At 39.9% G+C, this 19337-nt stretch overlaps 1 protein-coding gene across 1 annotated transcript; it reads right to left on the reverse strand.

Moving 5' to 3' along the window:
* Positions 1-1134: 1134 nt before the first annotated feature.
* Positions 1135-18923, reverse strand: mrpl16 (mitochondrial ribosomal protein L16). Its single transcript, XM_028790243.2, has 4 exons — positions 18735-18923; positions 10379-10450; positions 5021-5169; positions 1135-1858 (listed from the first exon to the last, which is right to left on the reverse strand). Exons 1-4 carry the CDS (start codon positions 18790-18792, stop codon positions 1373-1375), a joined length of 765 nt encoding a protein of 254 aa, XP_028646076.1. The 5' UTR covers positions 18793-18923; the 3' UTR covers positions 1135-1372.
* Positions 18924-19337: the final 414 nt, after the last annotated feature.

Here is a 19337-nt window from a genome sequence, read left to right on the forward strand (position 1 = left end):
TTCCAGTGACCAGTATGAGAGAGCGTAAGAGCGATAACAGCAAATTTAACACACCTGAGACCTGGCAACACTAACGAGTCACATGACACCGGGGAGGGAAAAATGGCTAATTGGGCACAATTTGGACATTTTTCACTTAGGGGTGTACTCACTTTTGTTGCCAGCGGTTTAGACATTCATGGCTGTGTGTTTGAGTTATTTTGAGGGGACAGCAAATTTACACTGTGATACAAGCTGTACACGGACTACTTTACATTGGAGCAAAGTGTCATATCTTCAGTGTTGTCCCATGAAAAGATATCAAAATATTTATAAAAATGTGAGGGGTGTACTCACTTTTGTGCGATACTGTATACAGTAAATAAGAAAGTGGCTGTGACATAAACCTGCAGTCACTGCAGCCCTCCTGTTCGACACCCCCTATTCTAAAGAGTCGTGAAGTGCCTAGAGAGCTACTCTGTATATGCACTTCATTATCAATATAATTCCTGGTGGCTCCATAATCCGTACTAACCCCTACTTTCTCTGCTGTTCTTTTTCCAGTTTTCTATGGTGGTGATCTGCGCCCCCACCACCTGATCAAAGCACCGTAATGTCCTTACATTGATGGATTAAACACCAGAAGTCCACATGATCATCAAGTTCTTCCATGTGAACCCTGAATACAATGAGGACTGATTGAGATCACTTATGTTAGAGGGGGCTTGGTGGTCTCGAGGTCTGGAACTCCTGCAGATTTTATTTTTTTTCTCCAGCCATCTGGAGTTTTTTTTTTCTTTTTTCTGTCCTCCCTGGCCATCGGACCTTACTTTTATTCCATGTTAATTAGTGTTCCCTAATGTTCTTATTTATTTTGTCTTTTTTCTCTCTTTCTTCATTCTGTAAAGCACTTTGAGCGACATCATTTGTATGAAAACGTGCTACAGAAATAAATGTTGTTGTTGCGTATTACAAGGCAGATGAAGACAAGTAACCACTGACCTGAGCACACTGGACAGGCTGATGTCCGCCATACACCTTATTTACCTTATTACCACATTTGCATTAATATAAAGCCCCTGCTCAAAATGTAGTACAGGCTGTTAAATAAATGTATGACTTCAGGCCACCAAGGTATTAGAAAACAACAACATCTTGTTACATCCAAAAACATTTATGAAGTCTTTGTGGGGAGACGCAAAGCAACAACAGATTTAGTCCTGATTGTAAAATGTCATCATCATCAGTCAGTCATTCTCCAACCTGCTATATCCTAACACAGGCTCACGGGGGTCTGCTGGAGCCAATCCCATTGTAAAATGACTTGTTCAATATTTAGGAGTTCTGTACAGAAAGGAACCCAAAAAAGATTTTAATCTGCAACATGAACTATTCAGACTCTGCCAGGAATCCGAAACTTGCCAGAATATTTGCCCTGGTACTTTAAATCATAAGGGCTGAGCACCTTGCGGATGCCCAGCATGTTGGTGGAAGCGATCCTTTTGAAAGTCCAAGGATTCTGGTTGTTAAGTTCCAGTTCCCGTTCCTCCTGCTTCATGGCTGCCAGACTTTCTCTGCTCACTACTTTAGCCGGAAAGGGTAATTTTTTGACTACTTCTGTGAGGACTGGCTCCACCTCCTGGAATTCAACGTGACCACCAAGCTCGACAATAAGGCGGCCACAACGCACTGGTGTCACATAGTGGTCAATTTCTCCTTTGCCTCCACCCATGCGTTTTCCGAGTCCTTTGCGAGTGATGGGTTTGTCAGGGGCATTGACTCCCCATCGGGCAAAAGTAGTTTCAGAGTCGATCTTCCTGTTGATTGTTAACCTCATCATCTCGAAATGGCCCCAGTGTAAAAAACCTCCTCCCATAGCCTGCAAGTAAAAAGAGAAAAAAACTTTTCATTTTTGCTCCTTCAACTTTATAAGAACAGTTGGGGGAAATTGAACACTGACACAGCATGAACTGCAGACTCGCATGTCTATCCACTATGTAATAAAACACTAAAGTCTGTTTGTCCAATTCCTCAGAGCAATCTGATTGGTCAGTTTGGCTTTGGCGCCACAACAAAAGAAGAAATTCAAGCGTGAGACACAAAAGGAGGAGAAACATCATGGAAGGCATGCGGAGAGTCAACTTCAAAAGACGGCAAGTATAGAAGCAGACAGGATGCAAGAAACACGGCCGAAAAATAATGTCAGAGCCTAGGGAGCAGGCTTTATCAGAGCACGCTTGAGACAGGGAGTGCAGGTGAAGAAACAGTCGCACGCACGCACGCGCGCACACACACACACACACACACACACACACACACACACACACACACACGTGAATACCAAGGAGAGTAACTCAAAGTGAAGGTGGGGCAAGAGACAGCAAATATCTTTTTAATTATTCTATTACTTCAACACTCCACATAAACTCCCTTTATGATTCTGAGCAAGTCACTCATATTACAAGAATATGGAACGGAGGTCAATTCTTTGATTTAAAATTCACTTTGGATTAAAAGGTAAAGAAATGTGTAATGTATGTCTGCATGGAAGGGTTGTTTTTAGTGAAAGACTAGGGGGCGCTTGTTTCGCTCGCCAACAAAACCCACCAAGCGCTACACGCCGTTGTGAAGAGGGGGGCTGAACGCACCCCAAGGAGACACGGCCGCTTCTCCGAAACCCCCTGTTAAACGGTGATACAATGGGAAACAAATTCCTTTTTTTTTTTTCTAACATCCTCTTTGCTCAATCAGCTGCTGGTTTGCTGCTGCCGCCATGCCGCGTGATCTGCACTTCGCTCGCCTACCCCTCCCCACCCCACCCTTCCCTTCCATTGTGAAAAGTCTGGCTGAACGCACCCCAAGGAGACGTGTTCACTCCTCTGAAACCCACTCTTAAAACGGTGATACAATGGGAATCAAACAACAGTTTTTTTTTTTTACCTCCTCTTTGCTCGATCAGCTGCTGGTTTGGTGTTGCTGCCGTGCCGCGTGATCTGCACTTTGTTCGCCCACCTCTTCCCACCACACCCCCCTCTTCCGTTGTGAAGAGGGGGGCGGAGCGCACCCCAAGGAGAGACAGTCGCTCCTCTGAAACCCAAACTTTTGTAAAAGCAATACTGTACTTGTCCTTTATTTCCGGCCCTGGCCGTGGTTAAATCTCTTTCTCGTAGGACGTATAACGGTGCTTGCGTTGTGAAGGAGAAGCGGTTGGATCATCTGCTGGTTTGTTGCTGCTGCTGGCGAGCTGTGCGTCGATCATTTAAAAGCCTGTACAGCATCTGTCCTTTTGCCACTTCACGTCTCTGCCGCTCGCGTTGTGAAGGATTGGGGTTGGCTTTTCGCATGCTAAGGAGTAGCAGTCGAATCATCTGCTGGTTTGCTGCTGCTGGCGAGCTGCGTCTTTTGCTTGTTGCTTGTCATTGTTTTAAGAGCTGGGAGCACAAGAAGCGTGTCTGTCAAAAGCATTCCAACAACTGTTACGTTAGATGTCCGTGAACTTGTTTTAAATGTTGTCTCACGCGATGTTAAAGTGTCTCTCGTGTGACATCAAATTGTCTTCCAAGAAGATCACGTCTCGTCTCCCTTCCAAGATTTATTTTTTTATAATAGAGAGATAGACACTTCGGTGAATGCGGACAGTAAGCAAACTTGTGGCTCCGATTTTTAATAAAAAAACAAAAAAAATAAACAATAGAAACATAAGACTTTACTCTAGTTGCTTAGTAAATAACAGACTCGTTAGCTTAAGAGCCCAATGTGATGATTTTACATGTAAGTTTGTTAAGCACTTTAGCCTTAATACTTCTTGACAAATGCCTTATAAACATCTTATTAGAACAGTAGCTTGTAATTAGGACAAGCATTTTTATTTTATGCTATATGTATTAGGAATATATATTTTTTGTACATTATTAAAGTATGTACTTTTAGGGATTTATTTTAGCATTTGTAATGGTCACGGAACAACAAGGCTAAAGAATTACCCTTTTTTTTTTTTAAATAAAAATGAACAGGTAAAACTTGTGGTCTGCAAGTTAACTGTAAAAATATCAAGGTTGACATTTTAACATAGATAAGGCTTCTGTGCGTGTAGTTATGGAGGAGCTTAGTTTAAAATAAATGTAAAAGAATAAAATTAGGATGGGTCAATTCTAGCAACATAAAATCGGTGATCAGTATGAACATTAAAAATAACCTGATCGGAGAATCGCAGTATAACTTGTTCCCCTCTCCAAAAAACGTTTTAAATCCTGATAAACTCTTTTTAGTAAGTTTTGCAATTGTGAAGTTGCATGCAAATCTAATTTTACGAAACTAAATGCAAAGTAAATTTCTGAAGTTTTGTGCATCACCAACTCCCATTCTGCCACAGGGTGATTTCTTTTAACTACATAGTGGACGGCGGAGTGTTTTATAAACAATAAATACAAAGGAGGAAGCATCCCTTTATTGTTTATTCAGTTCTATGTGTGATTTAGGGATTCTGTGTCAGTCAGAAATGTCAAGTATTAAAAAAAAAAAAAAAATAGGTAACTCAAAGGCACTGCCTCAGAATTTTGATTATAAAATGTCCCCAAAATGAATTGCAATTAATAAAAATGATATTTTGGAGAAACAAAAAATTGCAGCCATGACTAAAAAAAAAATGTACATTTTATCAGGCGACCTTACATTGTAGTGCTCGCAAAAATCTTTTAAGTCTAGCGTACCACCAAGTACTAAACCTCTTGTCGCATTTGCTTTATTTATTTATTTTTTTTATGAATAAAGTAAATCAGTGTTATTAGACAGCACAGCTAACAGTATATACTCGACGAGGCTCCGGGGATGTGAGGAACAAGGCTTGACAGCAATCGACCCGTACCATCAGCATTCAGTCTGCCTGTATGCAATTTTGTCAATTTAGAATCCTAGACAATGTTTTTATCTGTACTTACAGTAACGTGTGCACAAAGTGTCTTATTTAATTAAAAAAAAAAAAAAGGCATCTAAGGATTCCTAAACCTGAATTTTCCTTTAATTATAAATCCTTACTACTTACCACAATTCCATACTGCCCTCTTGTAAAGGAGTTTGCTTTCACGGCTGGGCCACGAATGCACTTCAGGTTCTTCATTTCCTTTGTCGCCTTCTTAAAGTTTGGGACTTTTTTTATAAACTTAAGTTTTAGTTTTTCAGGCAACACAACACCTTAAGAAAAACAAGACAAGAGTTTATTATGATTTTTCTTTTTATTTTGTCACTAGGGGGCTTCACTCGCCAACCCCCTGCATGAGCTACACACCAGCAACTTTGTGTCTGTGCCGCTTGCAAACAACAAAACTTTTAATTCTTGCGGCTAGGCCTCTTCATTGTGTAGAAACACTACTTTTCTCTGATGACAACACAAATTAAAGATATACAAGTTTAACTTAAAGTTTAAAGCCAAACAATATCTACATACTTCTACATACTTCGGTATAAATTAAAGGGCAGAAAAGACCCCCAGAAGTGCTCCTTAGCACACCATGGTGGAATGAACCTCTGGCTAAAAGGGCTCCAAGAGGGCACCTCCTGGAGGGGATTTCTCATGACAGCATCCAATTTTGCCCGCAAAATTTATCTTGCTTGTAAACTTGTTAGGCATGTTATCTCCTTGATAAACATGCTGTTAACATTTGATATATTTGAGTCTTTTTTTTTAAGATTTGTATTGTGTCTATTATACTGCATTCTGCACACAAATAAGATTTGGTAAGGAACAAATACTGCATTATTAAAATGGTAATCTATATTTATAATTACATCTCAAGAATTACAAATGTCTAGATGGTACACTGGGGGGGAAAAAAAACCCTGTAAAAGTAAATTTAGTAAATGTACAATTTAACAGCAAAAAAAAGCTGTAGTGCAAATCAAAATGATTTAAAATGATTAAAACTAATAAGTGCATGTATATTTATATTTAAGCAGTGTTTAATTGCCAATATCGATTAAACACATTGTGTTAGAATATAGACTTATGTTAGAGAAATGTTAATAACTACTACTTTTTATGTTTAGTTAAGCTTTGTTTCAGATAGATACATTACAGAAGAAATTAAACAGCTTGTAAATGTAAGATGTATTTTTTTATGCCATATGCATTATGGATAAATCTTTCTGTATTATTTTTAGTTACAGTATGTATTTTAAGAAAATTTTATTTATTTTTAGATGTTTAGGGTTACTGAACAATACGCCTACAGAATTTCATTTAGTTAATAAAAGATGAACAGTTAACATATGTAGTCTATAGATTTAATTATAAAAATAACAAACTTAACACTTTTAATATACGACATAGGGCTTCTAATGTGGCTGGTCATGCAGGGGCAAAGTGTAAAAAGCTTTTTAATGAGATACAGAAAAAAAAAATGGAATCAGTACCAGAATCAGTCGATACAGTAACATGAAATTGATGCTCAGTATCAGCCTGATTGAAGCATGTCTAATAAATAGTATACAAAGAAATAAATAATGCATACTTACATAAAATAAATACCGTATATACTTGCAGATAAATTCTCTCGCGTATAAGTCGGGCCTTGATTTTACAGTATAATTTCTGGTATTTTATAATGTCGGTCGTATAAGTCGAATGCAGAAAACTCACACTATTGATCTAAGAGATTATGATATGCTAACACCCACCTGAGAGAGTCACCACAGAATATACGGCCTTTTCTTTTCAATGTGGGTGAGGCAATGCGCTGTATCAGCGTGTGCTCCTAACCTCTCTCACTCTCTCTATTGTGCCTACTTGACCATACGGTAATACCCAAACTATTCCAAAGTGACATTTGCACTGATTTGTGTTTTTGTATCTCACACCCTCATACACCTTTATTGTAAGAGCATCCCTTATCTACGATGGAGCGTTCGATCAGAAGAAAATATGAAGCTGGATTTAAGTTAAACGTCGTTGAAGTGGCGAAAGAAATTGGGAACTACTGCGAGATTGGAAGAGGCAAGAAGATGTAAAAAAAAAAAAAAAAAAAATTGCATTTTTGAACGGGCGTATAAGTCGGGGTCTGATTTTATGATCGATTTTTTGGATTTGAAGACCCGACTTGTACGTGAGTATATACTGTTTATAAATAAGAAACAGAGAGTCCTTAATACATAAATGTTTTTTTAAGTCTCTACATGCTGGTGTGATGATAAGGTCAGTTGACCAGTTAAGATGGAGAAAAAAAAAAATATACAAAAATCTGCAGAGGTTCCAGGCCAAGAGACCGTCTTGCCCCCCACTGGGTATTCTGCCTAAGATAAAATGTTCTTGCGTAGTGTTTTGTTTTAAGGCTTCATTTTAAATGATTTCATGCAGTGAGGATCATGGCAGGTTGTGGAATCCACAATCATTCAAACATCACAGACGGCCATACAGAACTTTGGTCTGGTGGTGCAGAACACACAGGAGACTTTAAATGCTGATGGATCTTGATTACCTCAGAAACGGTATGGGAATGTGGGGATGACCAAGGATTTGGTATAGTAGCAGAAGTTAATTAGGCAGCGTAGAGGATGTTGGTAATAAAGCAAGAACTAGGTGGATTAAACGTCAGACATTGCTACCCAGTCTACATCTTAACCCTTGCCTATGATCATTAGCTGCATGCATGGAGCAAAAGCATGAAAGTGCAGATAAAACCTGTTAATAAGGTTCTTTCCCCAAAGGATAGACAGTCTTACCCTTTGTGAGAAAGTCATCATCTGAGAACCTAAGATACCCACAGAACTGAACAACAGCTGCTCTGGATAGAGAGAGACCAGTTAAGGTGGTATGGCTGTTTTGTGGAATTTCTCCCTGGTTGCCTGTCACAGGTGGTGTACTGGACAGAATAATCACTGCAGAGATTAACCCTCTCATCTGGCCTGAGGGCACCTAGGATGGCTCTAGAAGGAGACTGATATTGCTACTGGACATAGGAAATGTGCTAAAATGTTCAACACTGTGACCATCTACAGGAAAACAAAATGTTTTTTTTTTTATAGAAATATGGCGAGAGTTGTGCCAAGTGGAGGCAGAACCTCTGTGTTACTCCCAGATGATTCTGGAGGTTTGTCAGGGGTCTGTTCTGCTCCTACTCTGTTCAATGCTTGCATGGACTGGGTGTTGGGCAGGGAGGTGGGGTCCAGCGGCTGAGGGGCATTTGTTGGTGAAGAAAGATTCACGGATCTTGACTCTGCTGATGATGCTGTGATCTTCACAAAGTCAATGGAGGCTCTGATCGGGGCGCTAGAGAGAACTGAGCGAGGAGTCCGAGGGTCTGACCTTGCGAGTGTCCTGGATAAAAACCAACATCCAGGCCTTTAATGACATCTTAGGCTCAGCCATCATCAGTGTGTCTGTCTGCGGAGAGTGAGTGTCAACCTCGTTGAGAAGTTTACTTACCTCGGCAGTGACATTCATGACTCTGGTGACTCTTCCTATGAAGTCAGTAGACGGACTGGGAGAACATGGGGGGTCATGAGGTCACTGGAAAGGGGTGTGTGGCGCTCCCGATATCTGTGCAAAAGGACGAAAGGTCCAAGTCTTTATACTTGTGAGACATGGACGCTATCCCGTGACCTGAGATGAAGACTGGACTCCTTCAGTACTGTGTCTCTTCAGAGAATCCTTGGGTATGGCTGGTTTGACTTTGTGTCGAATGAATGGTTAGTCACAGAGTCGCGAATGAGACACATTACCTGCATTGTGAGGGAGCGTCAGTTAGGGCATTACAGCCATGTGGCACGTTTCCCCGAGGGTGATCTGGCTCGCAGGACCTTCATTGTTGAGGACCTGAGTGGCTGGACCAAACCAAGGGGACACCCACGTAACACCTGGCTGCGGCAGATAGAGGGTCATTTCCAGAGGGTGGGACAGAACCACGTGTCTACATGAGGGGTTGCCAACAAGGATCCTGAGCTGTTTCGTTGTGTGGTGGGTGCGGCAACGTGCTGTAACAGTGCAGGCTCCCCATCCTGGCCTGAAGTACCCAGTCTGCATATTCTCCTGCATTTTCAACTCTATTCATTATCTGGGTTCTTGGATGCAGTAGTATGAGTGGCTTGACGTTTTCAGAAGGAAATGATAGTACAGCTGCATTTAAATTTAATAGTTGATCTGGTTCCAACCCCATACCAGTATGAACTATGTTTAGATACAGCCCAATACACAATCCATACATCTTCAGAACAAAAACAGTTCAATAGCTTGTGCTTGCTTAATGCCAAAGTGTTATGTACACAGGCTTACACTTGTCACTAACAACATAAAAATACTATAATAATAATTCATTACATTTATATAGTGCTTTTCTCAGTACTCAAAGCGCAATCCACACAGGGAGGAACCGGGAAGCGAACCCACAATCTTCAACAGTCTCCTTACTGCAAAGCAGAAGCACTACCACTGTGCCACCTGTGAGGACAGCTGTTAAGTGACAGGAAAACTCCAAGGCAATGCAATCTCCTACATTAAGGGTATAAGTAAGTAACTAAACAGTCTTGTTTAGAAGGTGCAAAAATCCTAAATGTCATAAAAAAATGCAGATCAAAATATCCAGAGCAAAGTGATATCAATTGTCCTTGTGCTCAACAGTCAAACAAAGATGGTGCTTATAGTGTAACCACCTTGTGAGTGAAGTCAGTCTGCTGCATGCCACACATCAGTAAAACAAAATTTACAAAACTGTATTACACAATTCTTCATTTGCATCAAGAACGACCAATGCAACTAAAAATTGTTCATGGATGACAAAATCTCTCAAAATTAAAAAAATATTTTGTTTGACTGTGGAGTGGACCCTGCAGTTGTCTGGCGCCCTGCCCGGGGTTTGTTTCCTGCCTTGCGCCCTGTGTTGGCTGGGATTGGCTCCAGCAGACCCCCGTGACCCTGTAGTTAGGATATAGCGGGTTGGATAATGGATGGATGGATGTGGAGTGGACCTGTATGGGTATGCAGTAGAAGTCATATTTCACTGGATACCAATGAAGTGTAGTCAACAATTTTTAATTGGTAGCAATTTCAATAAGCACCTGAGGTGAAATACCATACACTTTTGTGTATGTATGTAATTGTATGTATATACAGTATTATGGTGCATATCAAAAGTCTGCACATCCTAATTGAAATTTCAGATATTGTGGATATAAAGAAGGGCGGCACGGTGGCGCAGTAGTGGCGTTGCTGCCTCGCAGTTAGGAGACCTGGGTTCGCTTCCCGGGTCCTCCCTGCGTGGAGTTTGCACGTTCTCCCAGTGTCTGCGGGTGCTCCGGTTTCCTCCCACAGTCCAAAGACATGTAGGTTAGGTGCATTGGCAATCCAAAATTGTCCCTGACTGATCAATGAAGTGGGATTTCAGCAAATGTTTTTTTTTAAATTGAACCATACCACTATAGTCTGGAGGTTCAGGAAAGGTCTTAATTCCAGCAGCCAGTGTCTTCATGTGGTTCTGAAGCGGACCTGAAAAAACACAATAAAAACAAAGAGTGTGAGAATACGAGCAAATACACCTACATGCAAATGTACAAGGAATGTAGCTGAAGACTTTCATCAGCAGCAAAGTGCATTTCAGTCACTTCTGAAAAGTCTGTGTGGTTCTGGGCACTATAACTACAGGTAACCGAACAGAAAAATAGCAGTACTGAACAGAACTGCACAAGTCAAATGGTTCCCATCGATTTCTCTAATTTGTTCTTATATACAGTGACCTCGATAATGTTTGGGACAAAGATACATATTTTCCCTTGATTCAACACTCTGCTCCACAGTTTAAAATTACCAATTAAACAGTTCAGACACATTCATTTAAAGGGACTTGCAAAGATTTTGGTCACATCATGTAGAAATGGCAACGCTTTCTATACATGGACCCCCCATCTGAATCACTCTCTTCTTTACGTCTACCAAACTTGTCAATGGAAACTACATGAAAAGACATCTCTAAATGTTTAGTGCAAACAGGTAAAGATTTGAAAGAAACTTTAAGGTAGGTACAAAATAAAAACTTGATTACTTGTTACTACAAGTAGTTGCTTTTTGTGTCTTTTGAAGAGAGACATTTTCACGTCCCGCGAGACAGTCAAGTCACGTCATACTTACAACCTTTGGAAGCAAGTCCTGTGATACACATGCAGAGCAGATTAAAGAGAATGGAAGTAGGAAAACTCGAAAGTGTCAAGAAAATGAGAGTAAAGATCGTATTAGCACAAACAAATGGAAAATACTGTATTACTTGGTGAAATAACGGAACAGCGAAAAGAGATTGAATATTCAGGTGCTGTACAGGCTTTTAAACGTTCAAACCGCCGCACAAAATTTAAATCACACGACACGGCAGCAGCAACACGGTAAAAAGAGGAGGTTAAAAAAAAAAAACAACTGTTACTTGTTTCCCAATGTATCACCGTTTAAGAGGGGTTTCAGAGGAGCAACCGCGTCTCCTTGGGGTGCGTTCAGCCACCCTCTTCACATTGGCACATAGTGATGGCGGAGTGGAAAGGGGTAGGCGAGGAAAGTGCAGATCACATGGAAAGCCAGTAGCTGATCGAGCAAACAGGAGTTAAAAAAAAAATAATTTTTTGTTTCCCACTATTTATCATCGCTTAAGAGGGTTTTCGGAGGAGAGGCTACATCTCCTTGGGATGTGTTCAGCCACCTTCTTCACAACGGTATGTAGAGCTGGCTTTTTGGGGGGAGAGGAGTTGGTGAGTGAAGCGAACGGGGGCAAAGCCCCCTAGTATGTTATAACAAATGTCACAGGAGGCTGGGGGGCCTGGAAGGACCGGGAGGTGGTTTATTCGTTCCCCGGACCATGAGGGACGGAGCCAGGAGGCTCAAACCCACTGGGGCCCATGGCCGCCGCCAGGGGGCGCCCCAAGCATCGTAGAGCCTGGGAAACCTGCACTTCCGCCACACCTAGGCAGGTGGAAGAAGGACTTTTCCTGAACACCCGGAGTGCTTCCGGGTGTAAGGGCAGCGCTTCCACCACACCAGAAAGTGCTGCCGGAAGAACATCAGAAAGCACCTAGAGCACATCCGGATGGAGATAAAAGGGGCTGCCTACCTACAATCGGGGAGTTAGAGTCGGGAGTGGGAGCAGGATGAAGATCCCGTGAAGAGAGGAAAGGCAGCCCACGGACAGTGAAAGGCCCGAGGAAGGGTGTTGTGGTGCGGGAGCACTGTGTGTGTGCGGGACTGGTGTTTGGGGACATTAGTTTAATAAAAGCGTGTGATTTTCTAAACTGTTGGTGTCCATTTGGTTGTGTCCGGGCTGAACCTCTCACACAAAAAAAAACAAACAAACACATACACTCCTTTCAACAAATACTGAGTACATCTCCTCTGCAGCTGAATGTATCTATTGTGGACAATGAACATTACTCACTATACCCCACCATTATTAAGCAGAGGAGTTTGTTTAGTGGTAGGCTGCTGTCACAGAACTGCAACACAGACAGGTAGAAAAGGTCCTTTGTCCCCAGAGCCATTAGACTCTTTAACTCGTCCCAAACGGGGTGGTTGAGTTCGTTCATCAAGAACACATCTTAAGTTGAAACCAGGAAGACCCACATACGAGACCCTGTGCTGTTCAAATGAGAGTTCCTTGATGTCCAAGCATCTCTCAAGGTTGAAGTTCTGAGCAGCCGCATTTCTAAAACAATGGTCTGCTTAACCCTTTCAAAGTACATATTGTCCTTGACTAAAGTTTTTGAGATTAGCAACAAGATATTGGTGGTCTGCAGCTGAAAAGAGAAAAAATAAATAAATAAAATATGCAGGCAAGGGGTTTTATAGTTTAACCCTTGCTGTACTAGTTTGCATTAGGATGGAATTCTTATTTTCATATATGCTTATGATTCTCTCTGAATATATGCAACTCAGCAATTTTAAGAATATTCTTTTCTCCACCTGTCACTTTGGTAATGACGTTATTTGCAAAATTCTCACTGAACTGGCACTGTTGTATGCACTATCTACAGTACATTACTTGTAATGGACTGTAAGATTACAAACTTAGTGTTATTTGTATAGTGTGTATTTGTCTCTAACTTGGTATAATACATGGATACTGGTACTTACATTTCCTTTACAGAATAATAACGTGTCTATCTAAATGTTATTCTTACTTTAAATTTAAAAAAAAATCAGGTACCCTTAGTATGTAATAACTCCTCTAATAGTACAAAATATTAAAAACTGACATATCTTTGATAAGGATTTAACCTTCAGTGATCAAATTTTTGCAGTTTTAAATCCTGCATCACCATCTGGTTTGGGAATCATAATGTCTCTGACCCTAGGTTCCTACTACGGTTACACTGTAGTAAAGATTAAGGATGTAGTAGGGTTATCGAACTCAAATAATGATGACTGTCAATTAAACCAAATTACATAAATGTTTGATTTTCATCATTTGCATGAATTATCTGTCGAAGTGTCTATTGTGGATCTTGGCAGGACCCAAATACATGATGTCTATGAACTACTGACCTTACTTGGTCAATTAACTCCACCTCTAGGGATGCTCCGCTCGATCAGCAGCCGATCTAAATCAGCCGATTTTCACTAAAAATGACTCGATTGGTGGTTGGTAAATTGGACAAAAACTATACGCTTTTCCAAGCTTCACGGTAATTTAGTTGCAGTACAGTTGTATGCACTATCTATATTACTTGTATTGAATTGTAAGATTACAAATTTACTTAATATTATTTGTATAGTGTGTACTTAAATATTTAGGTACTTGTGTACTAAACGGACTGCACTATTATCGTCACGCAAATTGGTGGGGTCGCCGCCCCGGTTGCTTAATTTTTGGAGTTTAAATTATTAGACTGACCTACCCTAACCACAAATACTAACCTTAAAGTTAGTGGGGGGTGCCTATAGGTCCCTAATGTTAATGTCCCCTTTGGGTGCCTAATCTTAAAAACGAAAATCCGATTTGCGTCACGATAATAGAAAAGGGTACTAGCCATCTGTTTAGTACACAAGTATCAATATTTCTGTCTAACTTGGTATAATACACGGCTACTGGTATTTAAATTTCCCTGGGGATCAATAACGTATCTAACTAAATGTTATTCTTTGTTTAAATTAAAAAAGTCAGGTACTCTTAGTATGTAATAACTCCATGAACAGTACAAAATACTACAAATTGACATATCTTTGATAAGGATTTATCCTTCAGCGATCACATTTTTGCAATTTTAAATCCTGCCTCCTCTATCTTAGAAATACTGCAAATATAAATTAGTTGCTTAAGCTGTAGAGCCTGCAAATCCTTGTTCACTCATTTTTTCTGAAGCAAAATTTACTACTGTGACTTTGTCAGACTGCTCACTTCATTCACTTATAGGTTCTACAGTTAAAGCATGACAGTGTTTATCAATGTTTGACACAGACAGACAGATAACTTTATTTGTCCTCAAGGGGAAATGAAAATTTTACTTTGCTTACTATCATTAATTTAAATTAGTGATTTAATGATTAAATAGTGATTAATATACCAGATTGGTTTCCTTGTACTATAAAGGTTAGAATGTAAACATAACTAATGCTCCGATATTTTAAGTAATTCTGGTGCCCAAGTGCAGCGACTTGTTGATTAGCACAGGCATGTAAGTATTTTACTCTGCTCCATCCACTCATCTCCCAAACCTGCTTTATCCTCATTTGGGCTGCAAGAAAGCTGGAGCCTATCTGAACAGCTGCATTAACGTCTGGTTTGGGAATTGCAATGTCTCTGACCGTAGGTTCCTACAACGGTTACACTGTGGTACAGATTAGAGTTGTAATAGGGTTATCTGACTTAAATAATATGTTGATTAAACCAAATTACACACTGTAAATATTCAATTTTAATCATTTGCGTGAATTATTTACCGAATTGTCTATCGTGGCAGGACCCAAACCCATGACGTCTATGAACTACTGACTTTACTTGGTCAATTAACACCACCTCTAGGGATGCTCCGCATGATCAGCTGTTGATATGAATCTACCAGTTTTCACTAAAAAAGACTCAATCTGCGATCTGTAAATCGGCCAAAAACAATATGCTTTTCCAAGCTTCATGGTAATTTCGTTGCAGTACTGTTGTATGCACTATCTACATTATTTGTATTGGAATGTAAGATTACAGATTCAGCCAGAAACAAAAAGTACATGCACACCCTAAGCTTCACACTAATTTAGTTGCAGTACTCCTTTACGCAAGATTTTACAGTAGCTAACCCACACACGCCTTTTTTTTTTTTGCAGCAAACTTCCTACAGCGTAAACAAAGAGCAGCAAGTCAAGGCTTGTTTTACATGAGAGCTTAGCCTTTACGTTAAAGAAAGTGGAACAATAAACTGAGAAAACGGATTTATAGTGGCCGTCCTGTGTAATCAGACAAACAGCAAGAAAAGCTACTTTAATGAAATCAGCCCTTTTTATGTTGCCCTTTAAATTAAAACGGACACCATCAGAGTTTCGACAGTGAGCTTGTATTATGTTTTGCAGCTTACATTTTTAATTGGAAAAATAAAAGATAAAGAAGAATTTGAAATTGCTGTTTAGTACACAAAAGGCTTGTTAGCTTAACAGCAAAATTAGCTTTTTTTACTTATAAACCTGTTGTGCACGTTAGTCTCATGTCTTCTTGATGAACATCTTATGAACATTAATACATTTACGGCTTTTTTTTGTTTTTAATTTGTACTGTGTTTATTTGTTGCTGTGTGTCATATAGCATATGTTTTTGTAAAAAAAAAAAAAAAAAAAAAAAAAGTACTACATAATTAAAATGATAATTTATAATTAAACCTTAGGAATTATGAATGCATAGCTGATATAATGAAGAAAGAAAAAAAAACCTGTACAAAAATTGCAAGCTATGTGTCCCCCACAGCTTCACCCACATAGCAGTGAAACATGAAAAACTTTAAAAATCCCACCCCTCCCACTTCAAGTCTAGAAGAAGGTGCTGCAGCATCTAAACCAATTCTGCCAGATTCACCAACAGCTTCTACCACTTGGCTGCCTGCACTCTCAATTCTGTGCTGCCCCTTTGCCCTCAGACCTTAGTTTTTAGTGGCTTATTTAGCATGCAGTACATCTGTTACATTTGCTACTACTTTGAGTTTTATTATTAGTTGTTGATATTATTGACTTCTTACAATCTATTTCAGTTTATTTCTACCTTTCTGTTTACCTATTATTTATTACCATATTATATAGTTCCTTACCCATCTTGCACTTGTCCTGTGTTTATGTATATGTTGCTCTGCAGTCCTGTTGTTTCAAACCACTGGATGCTGCAATACTATGAATGGGCGACACAGCAAAGCCGCTCAACTTGACTTGTACTCTACACATCAAGGCGCTATTGTAAGAGTTGAATTTGAACCCTGGTCCGATGTGCACCCGGCATGTGTCTGAGTCTCGTATCCTTCTGAGCTTATGCTTAAAAGCTGACACTATGATATTCACTATGATAAAATGTATTTCTTGTCCTTTATATAAACCCTTAAGAGAAGTGCTATATTTATATGGCATAACCTTTCTTCTATAATACTGTTTCCTGTTTTGTACCCAGCTGGATCATTATATATATATATATATATATATATATAGGCCATTGTTCTTTTCTCTTCTTTGTGAAATTCACACACCTCCTAAAATAAGAATAAAAATAATACATTTAAAAAGTCACGTACATCCTAAACAAACAGGACTATCCATCAAATTGTGGTCATCTAAGGCAGGGGTCCCCAACCACCGGTCTGCGACCCACTACCTGGGCCGCAGCCGTCTGACAGCCGGGCCGCGAGAGAACTGCCGGCAATGGCGACTCACTCAGTCTTTTCAGAATGCTTGGCGGGCGGGGCTTTGAAGCGGTGCAGAGAGAGGAGAAAGACCGAGGTGAGAGAGTATTACAATAAAGTATTTTTATGGTCCCGACAGTTTCCCCATATGACAAGAGTCTATAGAAATCACGTTACTACGAAGTACATTCAACAGATGCTTTCATTACAATGAAGTGACCTTGAAATGCTTGAATGAATCATCCACAGAGCAGTTAGATCTGTGGTCACAGCTCAGCTGTACACATTCACACAATGATCCCCAAACAGAAACATTGTAAAAAAAAAAATTCTTTCTTCGAACTTTCCTCGTACTGTTTTTTTTTTTTTTGCTGTTTTTGTTTTCTGTGGTTTTCAGTGATACCTTTTGCTTATTGCTTGTCAACTTTTGAAAAACATCCATTGGAATTTAACTCATTGTCACCCTCCTATAGAAACGGCAGACACGAAAAAAACGATAGCAGTGTTAATGTTTGTGATGTGCAATCTGTTGGAATGGCAAATGCAAAGCATATGTCTTTGTTGTATGCAAAAAAAGAAGAAATATCTTGGGTTGCAAACATATGCGAACTGCTTTATAACTTAATAATAATAGAAATGTTATGTAAATTGTGTATAAAACTGCCCAGAACCGGTCCGTGGAAAATTTTGCATCTAATAAAGTGGTCCTAGATGTCAAAAAGGTTGAGGACCACTGATCTAAGGTATCAACATCTGCCTTGTACTGTTAGCAACTAGGTGTAACCAATCATGTTAAAAGTTTTCTGAATTTGTAATGAATTCCTTTTAAAGAACAGTGACCTAATCAATGGATTGTACTGTATAAATAGAGCGCAGATGACACTTTTTCCTTTGCAAAAACAATGATATGATGTTTTTTGCCTTTTCAGAGATTTAGATAAAGTATAACGATTGACGCTTTCTCCTACCCGAGTTTTATTGCTTAAATCGGGGCATTCCAGTGTGGGGGTGTCTGTATTCATAATTTTCTACCACACTATACAACCTGACATTCTGTTAGCCTTCTTGATGGCTTCTGTACACTGCGTGGAAGATGATAGTGTCAAGTCCACTAATCCTTTTCATAAGGTGGACTTTCGATTTACACTCTTTGCATTGTACATTCAAACCTAATATTTTTACTTCCTACATGTAATACTTCGTATTTACTGATATTACATTTCATCTGCCACAAATCTGATCAAGCCTGTATGCTGTGCAAGTCTCTCTGTGATGATATAACGGATTCCAGATTATCTGTCAATCCAACTATGTTAATATCATCTGTAAACTTAACCAGCTTGTTACTTCTATTCCCTTCCAAATCATTTATAGATATTACAAATAGCAGCGACCCCTGCATTGACCCCTGCCAGTCACCACTCTTAACATCGCCCAGTTCTGTTGAGGTTCCTCGCACCATCACCCCCTGCTTCCTTTGTCTGAGCCAGTTCTGCACCCATCTAAAACCATCACCCTAAACTCCCAGTTCTTTTGGTTTGATTGCCGACCCCACATGTGAGACCTTATCGGACGCCTTCTGAAAATCTAGATAACGTCGGATTTAAACCTATTACCAAGAAATCTTAAATAAAACTTACAGTATACGTGCACACTGAAGGGCAAAAGGGGAAAACACAGAATACTTCACCGTCAGCTTAGGTGACCAAATGAATGACTGACAGCATATAAGAAAAATGAAATAAAACTTAACATCTAGTTAAATCCCTCTGCCTTTACATATAATCTTAGCATTATTGAAACCAGTACATTGAAGGATTTTATAAAAAATAAATATTATGAAATGCACAGTAAGGGATGTCTACTCTTTGATCTACAATCACCCACATGTCATTCCTCAAGAACCACCAAGCGAGTTTAAAAGGCGCTTTTACCTGAGCCTCCCGGGGTAATGACGAGTCGCCGGAACACCGATGTCATAAACGTCAACATTTTTTTACAGTTCCACAGATTCCCGAAAGCACATCAAACTTTTACTCCGTAACACCGTCTGTGAAGCCGATAAACAACTACCTCCGCCATTCACAAGGTCGGCACCATGATTGTTTAAAAAAACGTGTAAAAACGACTTCCGGGCAGCTGTCGCACTTCCGGAGGCGGGGCCCGTTGTTCATGTGACTCTAGAGCGCACTTAAAAGCAAGTCAGGAGCACGTAACGATACATAAATACACTACTTTAATGACGTTTGACTATTCCTGGAGTATTCGAGAACATCACGGTATACAATACAGTGGTATGCCAGCTTCTCTTCAGAAGTGTTCGTTTTCCCGTGTCTTTATATGACTTTTCCTGAAGCACGTTTTTTGCATTTGGCGCCCGAGTCCAGATAACCACGCCCACGGGACTCCCATGTTTTGTTCTCTATGAATCAGCCAATGAAAAGTAGAGGGAGCATTATTGTAGTCTTATGGGCCAATAAGAAAGGGGAAGGGCGTTCCTGCATCGTTAAAGAAGGAATAGCTCGTGTGGTTAAAAA

This window comes from Erpetoichthys calabaricus, chromosome 4, assembly GCF_900747795.2.
Source record: "Erpetoichthys calabaricus chromosome 4, fErpCal1.3, whole genome shotgun sequence".
In the NCBI taxonomy this organism is placed as follows: Eukaryota; Metazoa; Chordata; class Cladistia; order Polypteriformes; family Polypteridae; genus Erpetoichthys; species Erpetoichthys calabaricus.